This window comes from Pituophis catenifer, unplaced genomic scaffold, assembly GCF_029215685.1.
Source record: "Pituophis catenifer annectens isolate HBS135680 unplaced genomic scaffold, rPitCat1.0.hap2 SCAF_4, whole genome shotgun sequence".
NCBI classification, from domain to species: domain Eukaryota; kingdom Metazoa; phylum Chordata; class Lepidosauria; order Squamata; family Colubridae; genus Pituophis; species Pituophis catenifer.
Window position 1 is genome coordinate 130933909 of NW_027256884.1, and position 22127 is coordinate 130956035.

At 47.6% G+C, this 22127-nt stretch overlaps 1 protein-coding gene across 1 annotated transcript in view; it reads right to left on the bottom strand.

The window, feature by feature from the left end:
• The window catches only part of LOC139316849 (arf-GAP with Rho-GAP domain, ANK repeat and PH domain-containing protein 1-like), a 30861-nt gene extending 19036 nt beyond the window's left edge, over positions 1-11825 (bottom strand). The window contains exon 1 of the mRNA XM_070943688.1: positions 11114-11825. Within this exon, the coding sequence (XP_070799789.1) occupies positions 11114-11787 (674 nt within the window). The 5' untranslated portion in view covers positions 11788-11825. The remainder of the gene's footprint in view (positions 1-11113) is intronic.
• Positions 11826-22127: the final 10302 nt, after the last annotated feature.

The following is a 22127-nucleotide window of genomic DNA, read 5'->3' on the forward strand; positions in this document are numbered from 1 at the left end:
CTCCTCTCCTCTCCCCATCCTTCTCTCCCCTCCCTCCTTACAGCCAAGTCCATTCCGAGAGGTGCCCGGAAAGATCTCCAAACCCTTTTCCAGTCCAGGGAGAGAAGACAAAAGACACAAAACCAGAGCCAGCAAAGTTAGAAAAAGACGACAATCACTCAGTTCCAAGAAAAAGCACCCACCGCCTTCCATCTCTCCATCCCTCCATCCCTCCATCCCCTGCGGCAGCAAAGAAACTTTCTCCATCCACCTTTCTCCAGCAGCTTCTCCCGCAAACCGAGCCAGATCCCGGACTGGGGCTTTTCTTTCTTCAGTTTCCTTGGGCAAATGTTGGCTAAATCCAGCAGCCCCCTTTCGCCTGGCAGGCTGGCAATGCCAGGGCCAAGAGAAGCCCCCCCTCGGTGCCTGCTCTGCTTGGCGTCCTGCAGGCAAGGAGCAGAAAGGCAAGAACTTCTGGGGAGGGGGCCGGGAGGGGTCCAGCTTCTGCAGGCTCACCAGGGCCGGGGGAGGAAGGAGCATGCGCAGCTGTGGCCCTGGCGGGGTTGTGGGGGGGGGCATTTCCTGGTGACAGAGGCTTCCTGCAAAGGCTGAACTTTGAAAAGGGGCAGAAAGAGGAAGGGGGGGCGGAGGGGAGCTCACTGAAGCAGCTTCACTTCCCCCCACTGCCCGCTCTAGAAGCTTGGCTTGGATTGTTTTGGGGAGGAGGGGGGAGGTCTTGCAGAGACCCCCCCAAAGGGAGGAAGCAACAGGCAGGCGCAGCACGGAGAAGCCTGGGAGAATCACAGCCATTCAGCCCTGAATGGAAGGAGGGATTGATGGGGATGGCACAATCGAAGGTTTGAAGGCTGAATTTCTCCGGCTGGACTCGGAAAGACAAAGCGCATCTTGAGAAGGGAGGGGGGAAAAAAACTCAATACAGGTCGTCCTGGATTTACAACGGTTCATTTAGCGACCGTTTGAGGTTACAACGGCACAGTCAAACTCTGCAAAGCTTTGGTAGCTTGAAGATGGGTGGACTTCAACTCCCAGAATTCTCTAGCCCAGTGTTTCTCAACCTTGGTAGCTTGAAGATGGGTGGACTTCAACTCCCAGAATCCCCCAGCCCAGTGTTTCTCAACCTTGGAAGCTTGAAGATGGGTGGACTTCAACTCCCAGAATCCCCCAGCCAGCGCTGCTGGCTGGGGGATTCTGGGAGTTGAAGTCCACCCATCTTCAAGCTACCAAGGTTGAGAAACACTGTCCTAGAGAGACCGTTGGAAGTTACAACGGCACTGAAAAGAAGGACTTAGGACCATTTTTCACACTTACGACCGTTGCAGCATCCCCGTGATCAAATTCGGCCGCTTGGCAATTGGCTCACATTTATGACAGTTGCACTATCCCGGGATCACATAATCTCCTTTCGCGACCTTCCAACAAGCAGAGTCAACGGGGAAGCCAGACTCACTTAACGACCAGGTTACTAACTTAACAGCTGCCGTGATTCACTTAACAACGGTGGCGAGGAAAGTCGTAAAATGAGACAAAACTCACTTCACCAATGTTTCATTTAGCAACAGGAATTTTAGACTCAGTTGTGGTCATAACTCGAGGACTATCTGTTCAGGGGTCCTTGAAGTACAACCATTCATTTAGTGTCCGTTCAAAGTGACAACAGCACTGAAAAAAGTGATGTAAGATCGGTCCTCACACTTATGACCGTCACAGAATCCGCATCATTACAGGATCAAAATTCGGACACTTGGCCACTGACTCATATTTATGACGGTCGCAGTGTCCCGGGGTCACGTGATCCCCTTTTGCGACCTTCTGACAAGCAAAATCAATGGGGAAGCCAGATTCACTTAACAATCGTGTTACTCACTTAACGACTGCAGCGATTCACTTAACAACGGTGGGAAAGAAAGGCGGTAAAATCAGGTGTAGGTTGTCCTCGAGTTGCACCATTCATTTAGCGACCGTTCGAAATTACAATGGCAGTCCTCACACTTACGACCATGAGAACAGCCTCACGGTCACGTGATCAAATTTTGAGCCCTTGGCAGCTGACATGTATTTATGATGATTGCAGCCTCCCAGGGACATCCACCATCTCTGACCTCCCCAGTCGACTTCCCACAAGAAAAATCAATGGGGTTCAGCCAGATTCACTTAACAACCATGTGATTCGCTTAACAACTGCACTGGTTCGCTTAACAACTCTGTCAAAAAGGTTCAACTCCTTTAACAACCGCCTTGCTTAGCAGTGGGAATCCACAGGCCCAGATCATGAGGGGAGACATGATAGCAGACTTCCAATATTTGTGGGGCTGCCCCACAGAAGAGGGAGTCAAGCTATTCTCCAAAGCCCCTGAAGGCAGGACAAGAAGCAACAGGTGGAAACAAATCTAGGAGAGAAGCAACCTGGAACTGAGAAGGAATTTCCTGACAGGGAGGACAATTCATCAGTGGAACAGCTTGCCACAAGAAAGTTATGGATGCTCTATCACTGGAGGTTTTCAAGGAGAGACTAGACAGCCACTTGTAAGGAATGGTAGAGGGTCTCCTGCCTGAGCAGGGGGTTGGACTAGAAGACCTCCAAGGTCCCTTCCAGGTCTGTTATTCCGTCATTCATGGAGTGGTACGATTTGTTGATTTGGAAGGGACCACAAAAAGATCCATGATCTTTGGAGGCCATTTAGACCATGGAAAAGGAGGAGAGAATAAGCGAGAGGCCAAGAATCCCGTGTGTGTGTGTGTGTGTGTGTGTGTGTGTGTGTTGTGTTGTGTTGCTGGGTGCAATTCTCCTCCCCCTCCCTTCTCCCTGCCAGAGGTGCCTCCACCAGCTCAGCATTTCTGAAGACACAACACAGTTGTTTCACACCAGTATTTATCTTTGCGGTTTCTCTCCCACTTTCTAAGTTTACCATTCCTGGGTCTGAAAAAAAAGAATAAAAAGGGAAATAAAAGATAGTAAAAGTAAAGTAAAATAAAAAAAGTAGGGCACAGAATACAGAGTCGGAAGGGACCTTGGAGGTCTTCTAGTCCAACCCCTGCTCAACCAGGAGACCCTGTTTGAATGAAGTAAAATAAAAGTAAAATAAAAAGTAAAAAGTAAAATAAAACACAGGTAGACAGACAGACAGGTAGTCCTTGATTTTGAGCCCAACATTTCTGTTGCTAAGCGAAACATTTGTCAAGTGAACTGTACCCCATTTTATGACCTGTCTTTCTACAGTTGTTAAGTGAATAAGGATAAGGATAAGGATAATTTTATTTCTATACTGCCCTTCTCCCGAAGGACTCGGGGCGGTGTACAGCCAGGTAAAAACACAATTCAAATATCACAATTTAAATTTTAAAAATTATTAAAAGTATTTACATTTAAGGCCAATTAACTAAAAAAAACCAAAAATTTAGAATTCCAAATTTAAAACTCAATTTATGAAGCTAGCTAGAATCACTGCAGTCATTAAGAAAGTTACATAAATCTGGCTTCTCCATTGATTTTGCTTGTCAGGTGGTCACAGAAGGGGATCACATGACCCCGGAGCTCTGCAACCGTCATAAATATGAGTCAGTTTCAAGTATCTGAATTTTGATCATGTGTAACCACGGGGAATGCTCATAGGTGTGAAAAGCAGTCACATGTCACTTATTTCAGAATCAGAATAGAGCTGGAAGGGACCTCAGAGGTCATGCAGTCCAACCCCCTGCTCAAGCAGGAAACCCCATAGAGCCTATACCATTTCAGAAAAGTGGGTATCCAGTCACTTCTTAAAAGCCTCCAGGGATGGAGCCCCCACAACTTCTGGTGGCAAGCTGTTCCACTGGTTAATTGTCCTCACTGTCAGGAAGTTTCTTTGCACTTTTTCCAAAGTCTCAACATCTGTACTAGGTTGATAGGGGGAGTAAACATATTTTAATTCCACAACAGACCAATAACATCCGGAAGCGGCTTAAAAAGACCCTGCCCTAATTCTCAGAAGAATCATAAGAAAAAGGAGATTCAGAACAATCTGGCTTCTGAAATTCTATGATGAAAGCCAATTTGAATTGAATTGAATAAAATTCTGAATAAAACGTGAATAAAACTGCCTTCCCGTGCAGACTCACATTGATTCACTGTCACACGTCAGCGGAGACCCATCATCCCCAGCCTGATATCCTCTCGGCTTGCTGAATTCCCCTTCCACGCTCTCTACAACAGCTAGAAAGCTACTTCCTTTGTTTTTCCTCTTACATTTGCATGATAATCTTAGTAGATTCGCCGCAAAGCATGCGTGGAAAACCTGAGTTCCTTTTTCATTTCATTTTTGAACCGACTCCTAAATACAGTCTGGTTTTTGGTGTCACGTTAAGATGGGCCAGCAGGTGGCAGCACCTGCCTGATTCTACCTGAAGCTAAGCAGGGACAGCGGTGGTGAACACCTGGATGGGAGACCCCAAAAATACCAAATTACGGGTGGACCTCGATTCACAATCACTCATTACTGACCGCTCAAAGTTACAACAGCACTAAGACAAGTGATCCTCAAACTTACGACCGGTGTAGCATTCCTCACAGTCACATGATCAAAATTTGGGTACTTGGCTAACTGGCATGTATTTACAACGGTTGCAGCATCCGGGGGGCACCTGATCACCATTTGAGACCTTCCCAGGGGGCCCCCAACAAGCAAAGTCAATGGGAGGGGGGTGCCGGATTCGTTTCATGACTGTATGGTTCACTTAACAACCAAGAGAAAAAACCTCGTAAAATTAGAGGGGGTCTCACTGAATAACCATCTTGCTTCTGGTTCCTACTGTGGTCATAAGTTGAGAACTGTGCAAGTGGAGCTGGGAAAATATCGCAGAATAATCCCACATACCATACACCAAACTCTTCTGCATTTATCCTACTGTGAGACTCAGTTCTGTGATATCTCTAGAACATAGACTACTAGAGTTGGAAGGGAACTCAGAGGTCTTCTAGTCCACCCACCTGCTCGAGCAGGAGACCCTAGACCCGGATTGGATCCTGCAACATTATCCTGGGACAGTATATTCGCCTTCGTTTGTGAGACGTTATCCCATTTTGAGACAAATGGTTGTCCAGTCTCTTCTTATAAAACTTCCAGTGTTGGAGCATTCACAACTTCTGGTGGCAAGCTGTTCCACCGGTTAATTGTCTTCACTGTTAGGAAGTTTCTCCTTTAATTCCAGGTTGCTTCTCTCCTTGATGAGTTTCCATCCATTGTTCCTGATCTTACTTTTTGGTGCTTTCCAAAATAATTGGAACCTATTTCCCTATTTGACCCTATTAGATAATATAAATGTTCTATTCTTGATGTTTTTTAAAAAAACGTTTCTTTGACAATGTTCTCCTTGATGGGTTCCCATCCATCGCTTCTTGTCCTGACTTCAGGTGCTTTGGAGAATAGGTGGACCCAGGGGTGAAATCCAGCAGGTTCTAACAGGTTCTGGAGAACTGGTAACGGAAATTTGGAGTAGTTCGGAGAACCTAAATTATTTAATCTGGTTTGTAATTATGTTTCTAACTTTTGTATTTATGTATTTTATTTTGTGCCTGTTCACCGCCCTGAGTCCTTTAGGAGTAGGGCAGTATATAAATTTAATAAAATAAAAAATAAAAAAATAAATAAAAAATAACCAGCAAATACCACCTCTGGCTGGCCTCTGAGTGGGGTGGGAATGGAGATTTTGCAATATCCTTCCCCTGCCACACCCACAGCAACCAGTATGGAAAAAATTTGGATTTCACCCCTGGGTAGACCCCCCCCCTTCTTCCTTGGGGCAACCCCTCAAGTATTGGAAGAAGGCCATCATGTCACCCCTAGTCCTTCTCTTCCTTAGACTAGACATAACACAGTTCTCTTAACTGTGGTTTGTATGTTTTAGTCTCCAGTCCCCTAATCATCTTTGTTGCTCTTCTCTGCACTCTTTCAACCTAGAATGGGTGCTCCATCACTGGAGGTTTGCAAGAAGACATTGGAGAGCCATTTGTCTGAAATGGTTCCATGATGGCAAACCTGTGGCACGTGGAGCCATATCTGTGGGCACACGAGTATTGCCCTAGCTCAGCTCCAGCGTGCATGCGTGCACCGGCCAGCTGATTTTCGGGTCTTCTGGGCCCACCAGAAGTCGGGAAATGGGCCTTTTTTGCAGATGAGAGTTGAGTCAGGGGTTTCCAATTCCCTCCCTGGCCAGAGTGGTTTGTACAGATCTTCCCTTTCTTTGCACTTTTGAATCTTTCTTTGAATCTTGCTATTTCGAGGGCTTCCAGAGAAGGCCGGCCAGGAAACCACGTCTTCTCCTTTGCAACGTTTCTAAGGGGGCCACGTGGAGCCTGCCCTCTGCTTGTACTCTGCAGCACCTTTTCTAGGGAAAAAGGAACAGGCTGCGTCTATTTTTCTGACCTTGAATGACGGGAACGACCACAAGGGAGCCCAACAATTATGTTCATTTAAATCGGAGGTCTTCAAACTTGGCCGCTTTAAGACTTGTGGACTTCAACTCCCAGAATTCTCCAGCCAGCTGTGCTTGGCAGCTTTAAGACTTGTGGACTTCAACTCCCAGAATTCTCCAGCCAGCTGTGCTTGGCAGCTTTAAGACTTGCGGACTTCAACTCCCAGAATTCTCCAGCCAGCTGTGCTTGGCAGCTTTAAGACTTGCGGACTTCAACTCCCAGAATTCTCCAGCCAGCTGTGCTTGGCAGCTTTAAGACTTGCGGACTTCAACTCCCAGAATTCTCCAGCCAGCTGTGCTTGGCAGCTTTAAGACTTGCGGACTTCAACTCCCAGAATTCTCCAGCCAGCTGTGCTTGGCAGCTTTAAGACTTGCGGACTTCAACTCCCAGAATTCTCCAGCCAGCTGTGCTTGGCAGCTTTAAGACTTGCGGACTTCAACTCCCAGAATTCTCCAGCCAGCTGTGCTTGGCAGCTTTAAGACTTGTGGACTTCAACTCCCAGAATTCTCCAGCCAGCTGTGCTTGGCAGCTTTAAGGCTGGAGAATTCTGGGAGTTGAAGTCCACAAGTCTTAAAGGTGCCAAGTTTGAAGACCTCTGATTTAAACGGTCACAGAGGAAGAATGAAATGAGAATGAAATTATCTTCATTTTTTTTTTCAGCTGCCAGAGGGCAAATCATCCCTTGGTCACGCAAAGCTTTTTTTTTTTTCTGGTGTAAGTCCTCATCTTACGACCGTAATCAAGCCCAGAATTTCCATTGCTAAGTGAGTCATTTGTTAAGTGAGTTTTGCCGCATTTTACGACCTTTCTTGTCACGGGTTGTTAAGTGAATCTTGGCTTCCCCGTTGCTTGTCAGAAGGTCGCAAAAGGGAATCAAGTGACAACCCCCCCCCCCCACCCGGGATGCTGCGACCGTCATAAATAGGGGTCAGGTGCCAAGCGTCTGGATGTAAATCATGTCACCACGGGGATACTGCAATGGTCGTAAGGGCGAAACATGTCATAAGTCACTTTTTTCAGTGCCGTTGTAACTTTGGACGGTCACTAAACAGACTGTTTTAAGTCAAGGACTACCGGAATACAATTAAGACTTCTTCATTTATTAATTTCCTGAGAAAATATATATAAGGCTGCCCAACTTAACATAATAACAGAATTGGAAGGGATCTGCTCCGAAATCCAAAAAGAGCATTTTTCCTCAAGTTTTGAAGACCACAGTAAACTCCTACAAGAAGGACAGAGAAATTCGCCTCTGTGCTTGGCATTGGCTGCTAAGCGGAGACCACAAACCCCATCGTCCCCCATCCCGTACGGCTCTCCGCCGGCAGCGAAAAGGACTCAGTGACAGCGAGCAAACTGCCTCTTCCGTCAATGCTCCCACACACAAATACACCCTGGACACTTCTGGAAAGGAACCATGTTGGTGTAGTGGTGGTTAAGGCACCAGGCTAGAAACCAGGAGACGGTGAGTTCTAGTCCCGACTTAGCACGAAAGTCGGCTGGGAGACTTTGGGCCAATCAGGAGGAGACAGTGAGTTCTAGTCCCGCCTTAGCAAGAAAGCCAGCTGGGAGACTTTGGGCCAATCACCAGGAGACGGTGAGTTCTAGTCCCGCCTTAGCACAAAAGTCGGCTAGGAGACTTTGGGCCAATCACCAGGAGACGGTGAGTTCTAGTCCTGCCTTAGCACGAAAGTCGGCTAGGAGACTTTGGGCCAATCACCAGGAGACGGTGAGTTCTAGTCCCGCCTTAGGCATGAAAGTCAGCTGGGAGACTTTGGGCCAATCAGGAGGAGACGTTGAGTTCTAGTCCCGCCTCAGGCACGAAAGTCGGCTGGGAGACTTTGGGCCAATCACCAGGAGGCGGTGAGTTCTAGTCCTGCCTTAGCACGAAAGTCGGCTGGGAGACTTTAGGCCAATCACCAGGAGACGGTGAGTTCTAGTCCTGCCTTAGGCACGAACGTCGGCTGGGAGACTTTAGGCCAATCACCAGGAGACGGTGAGTTCTAGTCCTGCCTTAGGCACGAACGTCGGCTGGGAGACTTTGGGCCAATCACCAGGAGACGGTGAGTTCTAGTCCCGCCTCAGGCACGAAAGTCGGCTGGGAGACTTTGGGCCAATCACCAGGAGGCGGTGAGTTCTAGTCCTGCCTTAGGCACGAAAGTCGGCTGGGAGACTTTAGGCCAATCACCAGGAGACGGTGAGTTCTAGTCCTGCCTTAGGCACGAACGTCGGCTGGGAGACTTTGGGCCAGTCTCTCTGTCTTAGCCCAGCCCACCTCAGAAGGTTGTTGTGGGGAAAACAGCCGGAGGGAGGAGTATTAAGTATAAATTTATAAATAACACCACCTGGAGTTATTTATAAAAAGAATAAAGGTGGAATATAAGTGAAAGGACTTCTGTGCCTGGCCCTTTTTCCTTGCAACGGTTGGCCAACCACCTCTGGTTCAGGGCGTGATTACAACATGAGGCAGCACTTTTGTTCCAGAGAAGAAGAAATTTCCTTCTGCAAACGTTTCTGGTTGAGAAAAAACGGGGTTGGTTGGCAAAGCTGGTTGTTATGATAGTTAGGGGTGGATCTCAGGTCAGGCCAAGGAGGATTAAGGAGGCAGAATAACTGGTTAACAGGCCCAGAAGGCAAGGAACTGCCTCTTTCATTGGAAGAAGCCCAAGAAAAGGTCACAAAAGGCTTCTTGGGGAAAGAGTTGCAGAGAAGTTGACTGGAGATCTCAGAATAACAGAGCTGGAAGGGACCTTGGAGGTCTTCTAGTCCAGCCTCCTGCTTAGGCAGGAAACCCTACACAATTTCAGACAAATGGGTGTCCAACATCTTCTTAAAAACCTCCAGTGATGGAGCATTCGCAACTTCTGGTGGCCAGCTGTTCCACTGGTTAATTGTTCTAACTGTCAGGAAATTTCTCCTTAGTTCTCAGTTGCTTCTCTCCTTGATGAGTTTCCACCCATTGCTTCTTCTCCTGCCTTCAGGGGCTTTGGAGAAGAGCTTGCCTCCCTCTTCTTTGGGGCAGCCCCTGAGATATTGGAAGACTGCCATCATGTCACCCCAGGTCCTTCTTTTCATTAAGCTAGACATACCCAATTCCAATAACTGTTCTTTATATGTTTTAGCTTCCACCCCACTAATCCTCTTTGTTGCTCTTCTCTGCACTCTTTCCAGAGTCTCAACATTTTTTGTATATTATGGTGACCAAAAATGGATGCAGGATTCCAAGTGTGGCCTTACCAAGGCATTATCTGACGAGATCTGACGAGATCCGGCCATGAATGGTGTGAATGGGTTTTAATGTCTTTTAATGTTTTTAATTTCTAAGTGTTTTTATAGTGATTTTTTGAGTGTATTGGGAGCCGCCCGGGGTCTTCGGAGAGGGGCGGCATATAAATTGAATAAATAAATAAATAAATAAATCATAAAGTGGTATGAGCACCAGAGGTGGGTTTTTCAGCAGGTTCTGACCAGTTCTGGAGAACCGGTAGCAGAAATTTTGAGTAGTTCGGAGAACCAGGAGTAAAAATTTTGACTGGCCCTGACACCATCTATTCTCTGCCTCCCAAGTCCCAGCTGATCGGGAGGAAATGGGGATTTTGCAGTAACCTTCACCTGCCACGCCCACCAAGCCACACCCACAGAACGGGTAGTAAAAAAATTGTGAAACCCACCACTGATTAGCAATTCACGTGATCTTGATTCTATCCCTCTGTTTATGCAGCCCAGAACTCTGATGGCTTAGTTTTAGCCCCAGGCCCTGGAAGGCTCTGATGCTGACCACTAACACCTTGAGTTGGACCCAAAAGCAAATTAAAGCTAGATGCCAGGTTTGCCATCTTTGGCTTGATGCCTTGCTGGCATCCTGCCATCCAATGTTAGGGGGCAGGTGGGGGAGCTGCTGCCCACGGCTGGCTCAAATACAAGTGATTGTCCACTCAGGCTCCAAGATCCCTCTCACAGTTACTACTGTTGAATCAGGTATCACCTGTACTACACCTGGGCATTCGTTTCTCTTGCCTAAGTGTAGAACCTGACTTTTCTCACCACTCAATCTCTCCTAGGTTACTGCCGTGCAGGTGATCCTTGACTTATGACCACAATTTGAGCCTGACATTTCCGTTGGTAAGCAAGGCAGTTAGGTTTTAAGTGAGTCACGCCCCATTTTGCAAACTTTTTTTGCAAATAAGCAAATCATTGCAATACTTCAGTTAGTCACACGGTTGTTAAGTGAATCCGGCTTCCCCCATTGACTTTGCTTGCCAGAAGGTCCCAAAAAGAGGATCACGTGACCCACCACCCACCCCGGACACTGGAACTGTCATAAGTACATGCCAGTTGCCGAGCGTCTGAATTTTGAACACGGATGCTGCTCATTTAATGACCGCAGTGATTCGTTTAATAACTTAATGGGGCAAAACTCACTGAACAACAGAAATTCTGGGCTCAGTTGTGGTCATAAGTCAAGGACTACCTGCATTGGGCCTACACCGTACCAAAATAATCCAAGTGTTACTTTCCTTTTTCTCACCTTCCGACCGAAAGCAAAGCCTATTTTAAGGGAACTCTTGTTGCTTGGAGACGCGGGGAAGTGTTTCTCGTCGCACACGTACTAACACACGCTTACACACTCCCCTCCCTGTGTTGCACACACGTGTGTGAGCTTACCTTGGCTTGGCTTTCTGGGCCACCACCCTGGGGGGCAGCGTGGGGGGGCGCACGGGGACGGGCGGCTTGCTTTCCAGCTGGTGGCGTTTGGCGGGCAGAGGGGGTAGAGGGGGCTTGGCCCCCTCCTCCGGAAAGGGGGGGCTGAGCCTCTCGCCACCTATCTGCGGGGGAGGGTCCAATCCTGGGTCCAAGGAAGCATCCGCAAGGAGTTCCGGGAACGAAGCGGAGAACTTGACCGGAGGGTGGCAAGTGGTCCTCGGAGGGATAGGGGGAGGAGTAAAGGGGAGGCCAGCGGGGGCTTCTGAACCCCGTTCTAGGGGCGACCCCTTGCTACTTGGTCCTGCCAAGTCCCGTCTGGCCTCTTGCTCTGGCAAGGAGGCAGCCGCACTCGAGCAAGTCCGGAAGATGTGGCGTTTCATGGGGATGGGTCTCCTCGGGGGCAGCTGGGGACCTCCGGAGACAGACGGCAACTCGGCAAAAACCTTCGTCAACCCGGAGAGGATGCGCTTGCGATGGCCGGGCAGCAGGACGCCGAAGCGGAGGAGAGCCTCATCGGTCAGGTGCTGGCAGTCCTGGAGGCATCTCAGCTGGTTCTGCTCAAAGGCCTCGGTGTACTGGTCCAGGCGAAGAGTTCGCAGCCACTCGGCCAGGGCAAGCGAAGGCCCCTCCGCCATGGCTCTGGGGGCGCTCAGCGGCTTCCTGGCCAGCAGCTCAGATCATGCCTCTCTCTCTCTCTCATCGGCGGGTTCTCAGGATCCCCGAGGACAGCGAGCACTGCGGGAGGAAGGAGAGCAGCCTCATCAGCGGCCAAGCCTTGCACCACCAACCCTGAAGGGCAGGATCACCAGAAAGATCTGCACATCTGCAAAAACATGTGGCATTTCATGGGGATCGGTCTTCTCTTTCTTTCCTTCCTTCCTTTCCTTCTTTCCTTCCTTCCTTCCTTCCCTTCCACCCTCCCTTGTAGCTTCCTTCCTTCCCTCCTTCCCTCCTCCCACCCTTCCTTCTAGTTTTCTTCCTTCCTTCCTCTTCCTTCCCTTCCAGCTTCCTTTTTTCCCTCTCTCCCTCCTAGATTGCTTGCTTGCTTCCTTTCTTCCTTCTTTCCCTCCCTCTTAGCTTGCTTCCTTCCTTCCTTTGCTCCCTCCTAGCTTGCTTGCTTGATTTGTTCTTCCTTCCTTCCTTCCTTCCTTCCTTCTTTCCTTCCTTCTTTCCTTCCTTTCTTCCTTCCTTCCTTCCCTCTCTCCCTACTAGATTGCTTGCTTGCTTGCTTCTTTCCTTCCTTCCTTCCTTCCCTCTCTCCCTCCTAGATTGCTTGCTTGCTTGCTTCTTTCCTTTCGTTCCTTCCTTCCTTCCTTCCCTCTCTCCCTCCTAGATTGCTTGCTTGCTTGCTTCTTTCCTTTCCTTCCTTCCTTCCTTCCTTCCCTCTCTCCCTCCTAGATTGCTTGCTTGCTTGCTTCTTTCCTTCCTTCCTTCCGTCCTTCCTTCCTTCCTTCCTTCTTTCCTTCCTTCCTTCCCTCTCTCCCTCCTAGATTGCTTGCTTGCTTCTTTCCTTCTTTCCTTCTTTCCTACCTTCCTTCCTTCCTTTCTTCCTTCCCTCTCTCCCTCCTAGATTGCTTGCTTGCTTGCTTCTTTCCTTCCTTCCTTCCTCCCTCCCTCTCTCGTCTCTTCCTAAAAGACTTTCAAATCTAACTCTTTTTTGGAACCGAGTCCCCAGAATGCCAAAAATGTTGAAATACAAGAAGCCGAGCCGGTCTCTCTACCAGGGGAAGGAAAGGGCTGTGCTGAGTCGTTTGGGCAGATGAAGGGTAGTGCAGTGGCTTCTGGGAGTTGAAGTCCAGCAGGATTAAAGTTGCCAAGTTTTGGAGACCACTAAACATTATAAACCCGCATATACAAAATTTAAAGTTTTAAGAGTGAAAATTTTGAGTAAGGATTCCAGGCTGTTTTCCCTGCTTGACCCCTCAAGCCCCCCCCCCCCGTCTCTCTCTGACCCTTGACCTCGCTCGAGACCCTTTGTAATACAAACACTCTCATTATCACATTATCACATTATCACATTATCACGTTTCTTCCTTCAGTCCCCTTTTCTTCCCTGACTGCCCCTTGCCTCATTTCTGCTTTTGCAAGAGACCCTCGGCAGATTTTGCTGAGAGCGAGATCTTCTCCAAAAGTCATTTCCTGTGGCTATAAATAAGAAGCCCAAATTCCCCCACCACCATTCTCCTTCTCCCATCCAGTCACACTTCTCTGACTCACCGACGCTTCTTTGCACGTTTGCACACATCCGAACACAATCCCGACACCGGATCACCGACCCTGAACACTGCAATGGCCGCCCCTTTGGCGTGCTAGTAGTCCTCACCTTACGGCCAGATTTGAGCCCCAAAGTTTTGTTGCTAAGTGAGACATTTGTTAAGTCAGTTTCGCCTCACTTTTTTGCCGCAGTCATTAAAGTGAATCGCTGCCTTTGTTAAGTTAGTAACACGGTTGTTAAGTGAATCTGACTCCCTCCATTGACTTTGTTTGTCAGAAGGTTGCCAAACGTCATAAATATGAGTCAGTGGCGAAGTGTCTGAATTTTGATCACGTGACCCTGGGGATGCTGCGACGGTCATAAGTGTGAAAAACGGCCTTAGGTCACTTTTTTCACTGCTGTGTAACTTCAATCAATCATTAAATGAACTGGGGTTTTTTTTTCCCCAAGTAATATTTAGTTTATTCAAGAAAAGTTAAAATACAAAACACTAAATGAACTTTTAAGTCAAGGGCCTCCTTTAAAAGCCCCAGGTAGTCTTCTGAACGCAACTCTCTCTTAAGCGGAGGGGAGAGGAGATCTGGTGCCTTCCCCCCTTGCAGAGATGCCAATACCCATCATCCCCAGCACCCGGGGTTGACGTCCAAGTTATCCAAAGAGACAATATCAGGGGAAGTTAAGGTTTTTTTGGGGGGGAAGGTGGGGGTTTTTTTGGGGTCTTGCCAACCTGACCTTTGGATCGGAATGCCTGGATTATTCACCAGGCAACTTTCTTATTTTTAATGTTGTTGTTTACAAAGAGGAACCCACGGGAAATATCACAAAAATGGGAACAAGGGTTGAGAAGGAAGTCAGCGCATTTCACACAGAAACGTAGAAAACCGGCAGCCGACCGAAGGCGCCATCAAGTTTGCCCCCCCCCAAGTTCTATTTTGGTTGGTTCCCTTTCTTTGCTTTTCTTTTTCATTCATTCATTCGTTATTTTTAATGATCTCTATATTTGACTGCTTTTTTTCACTTGATTCTGTAGCTTATATTTTTAGGTCGTCCTTGGCTTACAGCCCAAAATGTATGTGGCTCACTGAGAGATGGTTAAGAGAGTTTTGCCCCGTTTTACGACCTTTCCTGCCGCCGTTGTTAAGTGAATCAATGCAGTGGTTAAATTAGTGACACATTCGTTAAGTGAATCCGGCTTTCCCCTTTGACTTTTCTGGTCAGAAGTTCGCCAAATCACATGAGCCCAAGAAGACTGCAACCGTCGTAAGTACATGCCAGTTTCCAAGCATCTGAATTTTGATCACGTGTCCACGGGGATGCTGCCACGGTCGTAAGTGTGAAAAAAGGATCCTAACTCACTTTTTCAGTGCCATCGTAATTTCGGTCACTAAATGAACTGTTGCAAGTCGAGGATTAGCGGTATCTCATATTATTTTACAGGCAGTCCTCGACTTACGAACACAGTGGAGCCTTTCCGTTGCTAAGCAAGACAGTTGCTAAGTGAGAGCCTTGCCCTGTTTTACAACCTTTCTGACTGCTTTCAGAAGGAAGGACCCCGTCTGAAAAGGCTGCCTTTTCCCCTAGATATTTTTGCTGAATGCAGGATAAAAATACCCTGGCTGAGCTTATTTTAGTTTCCGGGAACGTTCGCAGGCCGAGATGTCATCCCAGCACGTGGCCCCCAGCTCTTTCCCAACCCCAAAGCCTCCTCCGGTGACCCCCCTCACCCGTCCCCCCCCCCAAACCCTGCTGCTTCCTCCGCTGGCTGGGCGGTTGGAGCATTGACTGCTACCTTTGGACGCTTTCGGTTCCTCTATTCCGTAAACTGAATTCAAATAAGCCCCTTTTTCTCAGCCGTGCTGTCGTGCAGAGGGTCCTCGACTTACGGCCACGACGGAGCCCAGCGTTTCGGTGGCTTAAGCTGTGAAATTGGCCCCACTTTACGACCTTCCTCCCCACCGTTGTTAAGGAAATCCCTGCAATGGTGAAGTTAGTCACACGGTTGTTAAGTGAATCTGGCTTCCCTGCGGACTCTGATCGTCAGGAGGTCGCAAAAGGGGATCACGTGACCTGGGGGCATGTGGCAGCCGTCATAAATACGAGTCGGCTGGCAAGTGTCCGAATTTGGATCAGATGTCTGTGGGGGATGCTGCAACGGTCGGAAGTGTGAAAAACGGTCCTAAGTCCCCTTTTTTCAGGACCGTCGTAACTTCGAACGGTCACTAAATGAACTGTTGTAAGTCAAGGACTGCCTGTTTTCTGTTACTCTGCTCAGATTTTCTATTTTCGGAAAAGCTTTGTGAAGAATTATGGCAAAAATGGGACCTGGATTAACTTCTGTATTTCCTCTTTTTTCTGTTTTAAAATTGACCCACAAATCCACTCACACCACTCTGCTGGTTTTGCAGCCCCCACCCAGCCCCCTCCCCACCAACCTTGGCAGAAAGGAAGCCCCGGTCAGGCAGGAGTCCCTACCCACCCCAGCTCATGGCTGGATGGTGGCCTTCGCCCTCGCCACTGTCCCCCCTGACCCGTGGCCCCGTGGCCCCTCCGTGTGGCTCACGCCGACAAGAGGACGTCGTTCGATGCTCCTCAGGGAACTGCCACAATTTGCCAAAGCCACAACCGTCTTGCTAAGGTTGTGGGAAGTTTCACGTTTGCAAAAGCTCTGGTCAAGTGGCAAGGGGTTCCCCAGACGCCTTTACACAGTCAGAGAAGTGACTGTCACGCGGACATCCGGTTTCAAACGCCAGCAGAGCGCAGAGGGTCTGGATGTGACTCACCCACAAAGCACAATCCCGAGGGAGGAGGGCAAAAGAGTCAAGATGGTGGCTTTGAGTGATACTCACAGACACACACACACACAAAAATGTCCCTTGCAGGTCTACTCCGAAGTAGATCCCTGCAATTCAATGGGATGAGGACAAATGCCATTTTAGCCATCGGATCATCCTCGCAAATCAGCTGCTATCACTTTTTTTTAACCTTTGAAGATTAAAAAGTACAGGCAGTCCTTGATTTATGACCACAATTATAACATATATGGGTATATCCATAATTTTGTGTCTATTAGGGGTGGAAACCCTTTGAGAGCTGCATGCAACAAAATTTCCTTTTTAATGTATGCCTATTAGTGTACATTCAAAATTCAAAGTGACAATAAAGCTATTATTCTATTCTATTCTCTACTGTATTCTATTCTATTCTACCCTACCCTATTCTATTCTTTTCTTATTTATTCATTTATTCTGTCATGTTTATGTTATATATATTAGTGGAGACCCTTTGAGAGCTACGGGTAACAAAATTTCCTTTTTAATATATGCCAATCAGTGCACATTCAAAGTGATGAAGTTATTATTCTATTATTTATTTATTTATTTATTTATTGGTTCAATTTATATGCCGCCCTTCTCCGGAGACTCAGGGCGGCTTACAATGCATTAAGCAATAGCCTTCATCCTTTTGTATATACCTGCTTAGTAGGGCTTTCGGCCCCCCCTAAGCGGTGTTCTTTTTTATACAAAGTCAGCTTATTGCCCCCACAATCCGGGTCCTCATTTTACCTACCTCGGAAGGAAGGAAGGCTGAGTCAACCTTGAGCCTGGTGAGATTCGAACTCGCAGTAATTGCAGGCAGCTGGTGCTAATTAACAGCACTTTCGTCTGCTGCGCCACCAAGGCTCTGTTATGATGTTATTCTATTGTTCTATTCTACAATGGAGCCCAAAATTTCTGTTGTGATGTGAAACATTTGTTAAGTGAATTTTGCCCTGAATTCAGACTTACAACCATACGATTTGCTTAACAACCACACAATGGTGTGGTTGTTATGAGAGCCTAATGACTTTTGTAAAAACGGTCATAAAATCAAGTCATGCGATGATTCGACTTACGACCTCAATGAGTTACCACCACAATTCTGGGGGCTCAATTGTCGCCGTAAGTGGAGGACTATGCCGGCTGGTGAATTCTAGGAGTTGAAGTCCACCCTTCTTAAAGTGGCTGAGATTGGGAAACGCTAATTTAGGAAACGGAAAGTGATGCAATTAACTGCCAACCAACCTCAGATGCAAGAATGGAACGAAATATCATCAGTGTTGTATAAAATATATATTATATTACTGCAATGCACATGATTATGACTTTTTAACCCTCCAAAAGGTTTCAGCAAGGAGTAAAGCTCAGGAATACCTTAAAAAAAAACTAAGACGCTTAAAAATTCTGCAAAAAAAGGGATTTTTTTTTTGCCAGAGAAAATACCAAACCCCCTCTCCCCCCCCCCCCCCCCGTGCGGTGCAGCTGCCATAAGCACTAAAGGGGGCTTGTTCTCCAGACCGCTTGCCTGCCAAGGGCCGGGGGGTCAGGGAGAATTTCGGACTTCCTTCCCTGGGCCTTGAATGGGGAGCTGTGTTGAGGCCCCTCCTCTCGTCTCCTCTGCCCCCAGTCTTGCAAAACTCAACCCTGCCCAAGATGGCTAAAAAACGTTTGAAAGCCACTGAAGGACAGAAGCAGCCAAGAGGTCCAAGGAAGGAGGAGCCCAAAGGCAAGAGAGGAGAACGGGCAGAAAATCCACAGGTCGGGTCACGAAGAGGAACCGGGATTGCGGAATCCTAGGGCTGGAAGGGACCTTGGAGGTCATCTAGTCCGTCTCCCTGCCGAAGACAGGAGAACTTTATACCAACCTGGACCAATAGTTCTGTTTTTGAGAAGCTCCAAAGATGGAGCACTCACAACAAGCTGTTCCATCGATCTATGGAGAGGAGGGTGTGGGTGTGAGAGAGACAGACAGACAGACTAGAAAAGATATATATAAATTTGGCCCCATAATTAAAAAACAATGACAAACCAATTAAAAAAATTTAAAAGTGTTAAGCCAGCCCGGCTTGCTGAAAAAAGAAAGTTTTAAGGGCACGGCGGAAGACATCCATCTCTATCTATCTATCTATCTATCCATCCATCCATCTCTATCTATCCATCTCTATCTATCTATCTATCTATCTATCTATCTATCTATCTATCCATCCATTCATCCATTCATCCATCTCTATCTATCTATCTATCCATCTATCCATCCATCTTTCTCTATCTATCTGTCTATCTATCTATTCATCCATCCATTCATCCATCCATCTCTATCTATCCATCCATCCATCCATCCATCTCTATCTATCTATCTATCTATCTATCTATCTATCTATCTATCTATTCATCCATCCATCCATCCATCTTTATCTATCTATCTATCTATTCATCCTTCCATCCATATCTATCTATCTATCTATCCATCCATCCATCCATATTCATCTATCTATCTATCCATCCATCCATCCATCCATATCTATCTATCCATCCATCCATCCATCCATCCATATCTATCTATCTATCTATCTATCTATCTATCTATCTATCTATCTATCTATCGTTTTATCGTTCTATCGTTCTATCAATCAATCGTTCTCTATCCTATGCATCTATCCCACATAGGATCATAAGGCTGGAAGGGACCAAAGCAGATGTCCAAAGCAGGAGACCTGCTACCATCCTGGACAAATGTCCAAGGAGACATTTTCTGACAACGGGAACAATTCGTCAACGGAACAGCTTGCCACTTGGACTTGTGGGTGCTCCACAAGTTTTCAGAAACAGTCTGGACAACCATTTGCCCGGGATGACATATAAGGTCTCCTGCCCCTGAGCAGAGGGTTGGACTAGAAGACCTCCGAGGTCCCTTCCAGCCCTAGGATTCTACGTGGCAATTGTCCACCGCGCTGGGGATTAAAACACAAAGCGTCCCAGTGAAATCAGATTAGACCCAGAGCTGGAGGAAGTGTGTTGCGTCTAACATGGCTGGCTTTTGTGTTTATTTCTTCCTCTCTTAATTAGTGCAAACCTCTTAATGAGATTTCATGTGGTGCTGGCGTGCAAGGGAGCCTGTTCCAGGGAGCTGATTAAGCTTAACGTGTTTATGGCTAAGTAGATCAGCCATGCTCGGCTCGGCTCTGCTTCCTATAATTTCATTTGCCAGATGCCCGTCCCGGGTTAGCCAACTTACTTCCCTTCCCAGGGACAGTCTTCATGCCCCCTTCCAGGTGTGCAAGCGGTCCCCTCCCAAGCAGAACGACTGCAGAGAACACCAGGAGTGAAAGTACCTGGAGTTCATTTAGCGGCCACACAATTCACTTAACAACTATGCCAAAAAAGATTGTAAAATCAGGCATGATACAATAAGCTACCACCGGGCTTGGAAAGAACGGTCCCAATTTGTGGTCGTAAATCCAGGACTGCCTGTAGCAGAGTTGGCAGCTTTAAGCTCTGTGGACTTCAACTCCCAGAATTCCCCAGCACCACCGGGATGGAAAAACGCTATCCTTATAACAATAAAATACAACTTACAACACTTCATTTAGTGACCATTCGAAGTTACAGCAGCACTGAAAAAAGGACCTGATGGCCTCTTTTCATACTTACGACCGTTTGCATGGTGGAGCAAATGCAACTCCGACCCGTGGTGTCACATGATCCAAATTCAGAGACTTGGCAACTGGCATGTACTTATGACGGTTGTGGTGTCCCGAGGTCACGTGATCCTCTTTTGCGACCTTCCCACAAGCAAAGTCATTGGGAAAGCCAGATTCGCTTAACAACCGTATTCCTCACTTAACAACTGGAGTGATTCACTTAGCAGCCGAGGCAAGAAAGGCTGTAAAATGGGGCAATGCAGTGGAAATGTTGGGCTTGCTTGTGGTTGTAAATTGAGGATTACCTGTAGCCTTCCGGTCCGCTTCCTGAGCTGGCCTACCTCGAAGGGCTGCCAAAATTAAATCTAGCTGGGTCTAGTGATGCACCATGCTCCACGGTTTCCCACCTCTGGGGAAGATGCCGCTTGTAGGGCAGGGGTCTCCAAACGTGGCCCCTTTAAGACTGGTGGGCTGACTGGGGAACTCTGGGAGTTGAAGTCCACAAGTCTTAAAGGGGCCACATTTGGAGTCTAGGGGTTTGCTCCACAATGCAAACCAGAGAGGGGTGGGCTTCGTTCCCCCCGCCCAAGAAACAAAGGCCAGTCCTTAATAGGTCCTTGCCCACCATCCTTAGGGAAGGCAAGCCCCCTCCCCAGAGGAAACAGGACCACTTTCCTGTTCATAGGACTTGTGCCTCCTATCAGCTGCCACACAGGCAGACATTCAACAGGGCTAGAGTCTCCTCTCTGGGGAATTTCAGTTGGTCAAGCATGTCGCCCTTTAGCGGAAGGAACCCTACAAAATGCCAGCAGCTGCTTTGCATACCTTCACTTCCTGCTGTATAAATACACATACACCCTCATTCAAAACCGTGCAGAACAGCAGAAAAATACATATTTATAAGTGGTGGTGGGTATTTTAAGACTAGCTTCCTGACCAGAGGGTATGGCTGTCATGGTCACCCAGGGTTCAAATGGCCTTTTCCAGCTTGGCACCAAAGTCTCAAGTGCCTTGGGTTTGATTTTCCCCACCGAATCAGCTTGATCGGTGGTGGTTTATTCAATAAACCATGATTAAACCATGGCTTTTGATGCATATGTGAAATCAGAGGGTGGGATTAGGAATCCTAGTTTGGCCAGGGATTTCTCAGGGGAAATTTGCCTCTTAGCTTCCTCTTCCTCACCAAAGATCAATGAAGACCCCACCCCCAAGAAGAAGATCAATACAATATCAGTGTAATCAATACCCCAAACAATGGCCTTAAACTACCAGAGTAGGGGCAAAGATTGCTGGGCCAGCCTTGGAAACCAGGTTCCAGCATCCTTAGCCCCAGAGGGTTGTTGATTTGGGGTGTGGGGAAGAGAATACAGCTAATCCTTGCTTAGTGACCAGAACTGGGAACGACGACAACAGACATTAAACAAAGTGGTTGCTAAGTGAAACTATGATTGTGCTTGCTATCTGGCAGCCTACAAATGTCGGCAATGCAAGGACATTTTTATCACCATTGTAGCTGCAAACGGTCGCTAAATGAGGCAGTTGCTTAATGGGGATTCCCTGTATTAAGCATATGGCCTCAAGTTCCTGGCAAGATAGAAATTTAACCCACATAGACTTCTGGGAGTTGAAGTCCACCCATCTTAAAGCATGCTGGCTGGGGAATTCTGGGACCTGAAGTCCACCCGTCTTAACACATCCTGGCTGGGGAATTCTGGGACCTGAAGTCCACCCATCTTAACACATCCTGGCTGGGGAATTCTGGGAGTCGAAGTCCATCCACTTTAAACCAGCCACGGTTGAGAAGCACTGAATTAGAGGTTTCCCAATTTGATGACCGCAATCCATCTTTCAAGACAAAACCGAAACATGACGAGGGAGTTCCATCAAAGGCCCATGACTTCCCAGGATGTGATTCATTCACACACCCGTTACAGGAGGCCCAACCGAGCAGCCCCGAAGCACCACCCAAAGAAGAGACCTCGGGCACAGAGGCCAAAAACGAAGGGGGGGGGGGTTTCCCAGCATGCTGTCACTTCTGCATCCTCTAAAAATGTGAGAAATCAGCAAAGATTCAGAGCCCCGCCCTGGAATAGGCCCCCACAGGAGTTGCCCGGAAGAAGACTCCTGCAGGCAATTCCCTAGGCTGTAAATCTGCAGTGCAAAAACAACCCATTTTCAGAAAACTCCACCCCTGCATTCCTTGTATCGTCCGTGCTCTTTTGTTTTCACCTTTTTATTTCTCTAATTGTTCATTTTAATGCTTTTCTAATTATGCTTTTATGCTATTGCAAGCCGGCCAGAAT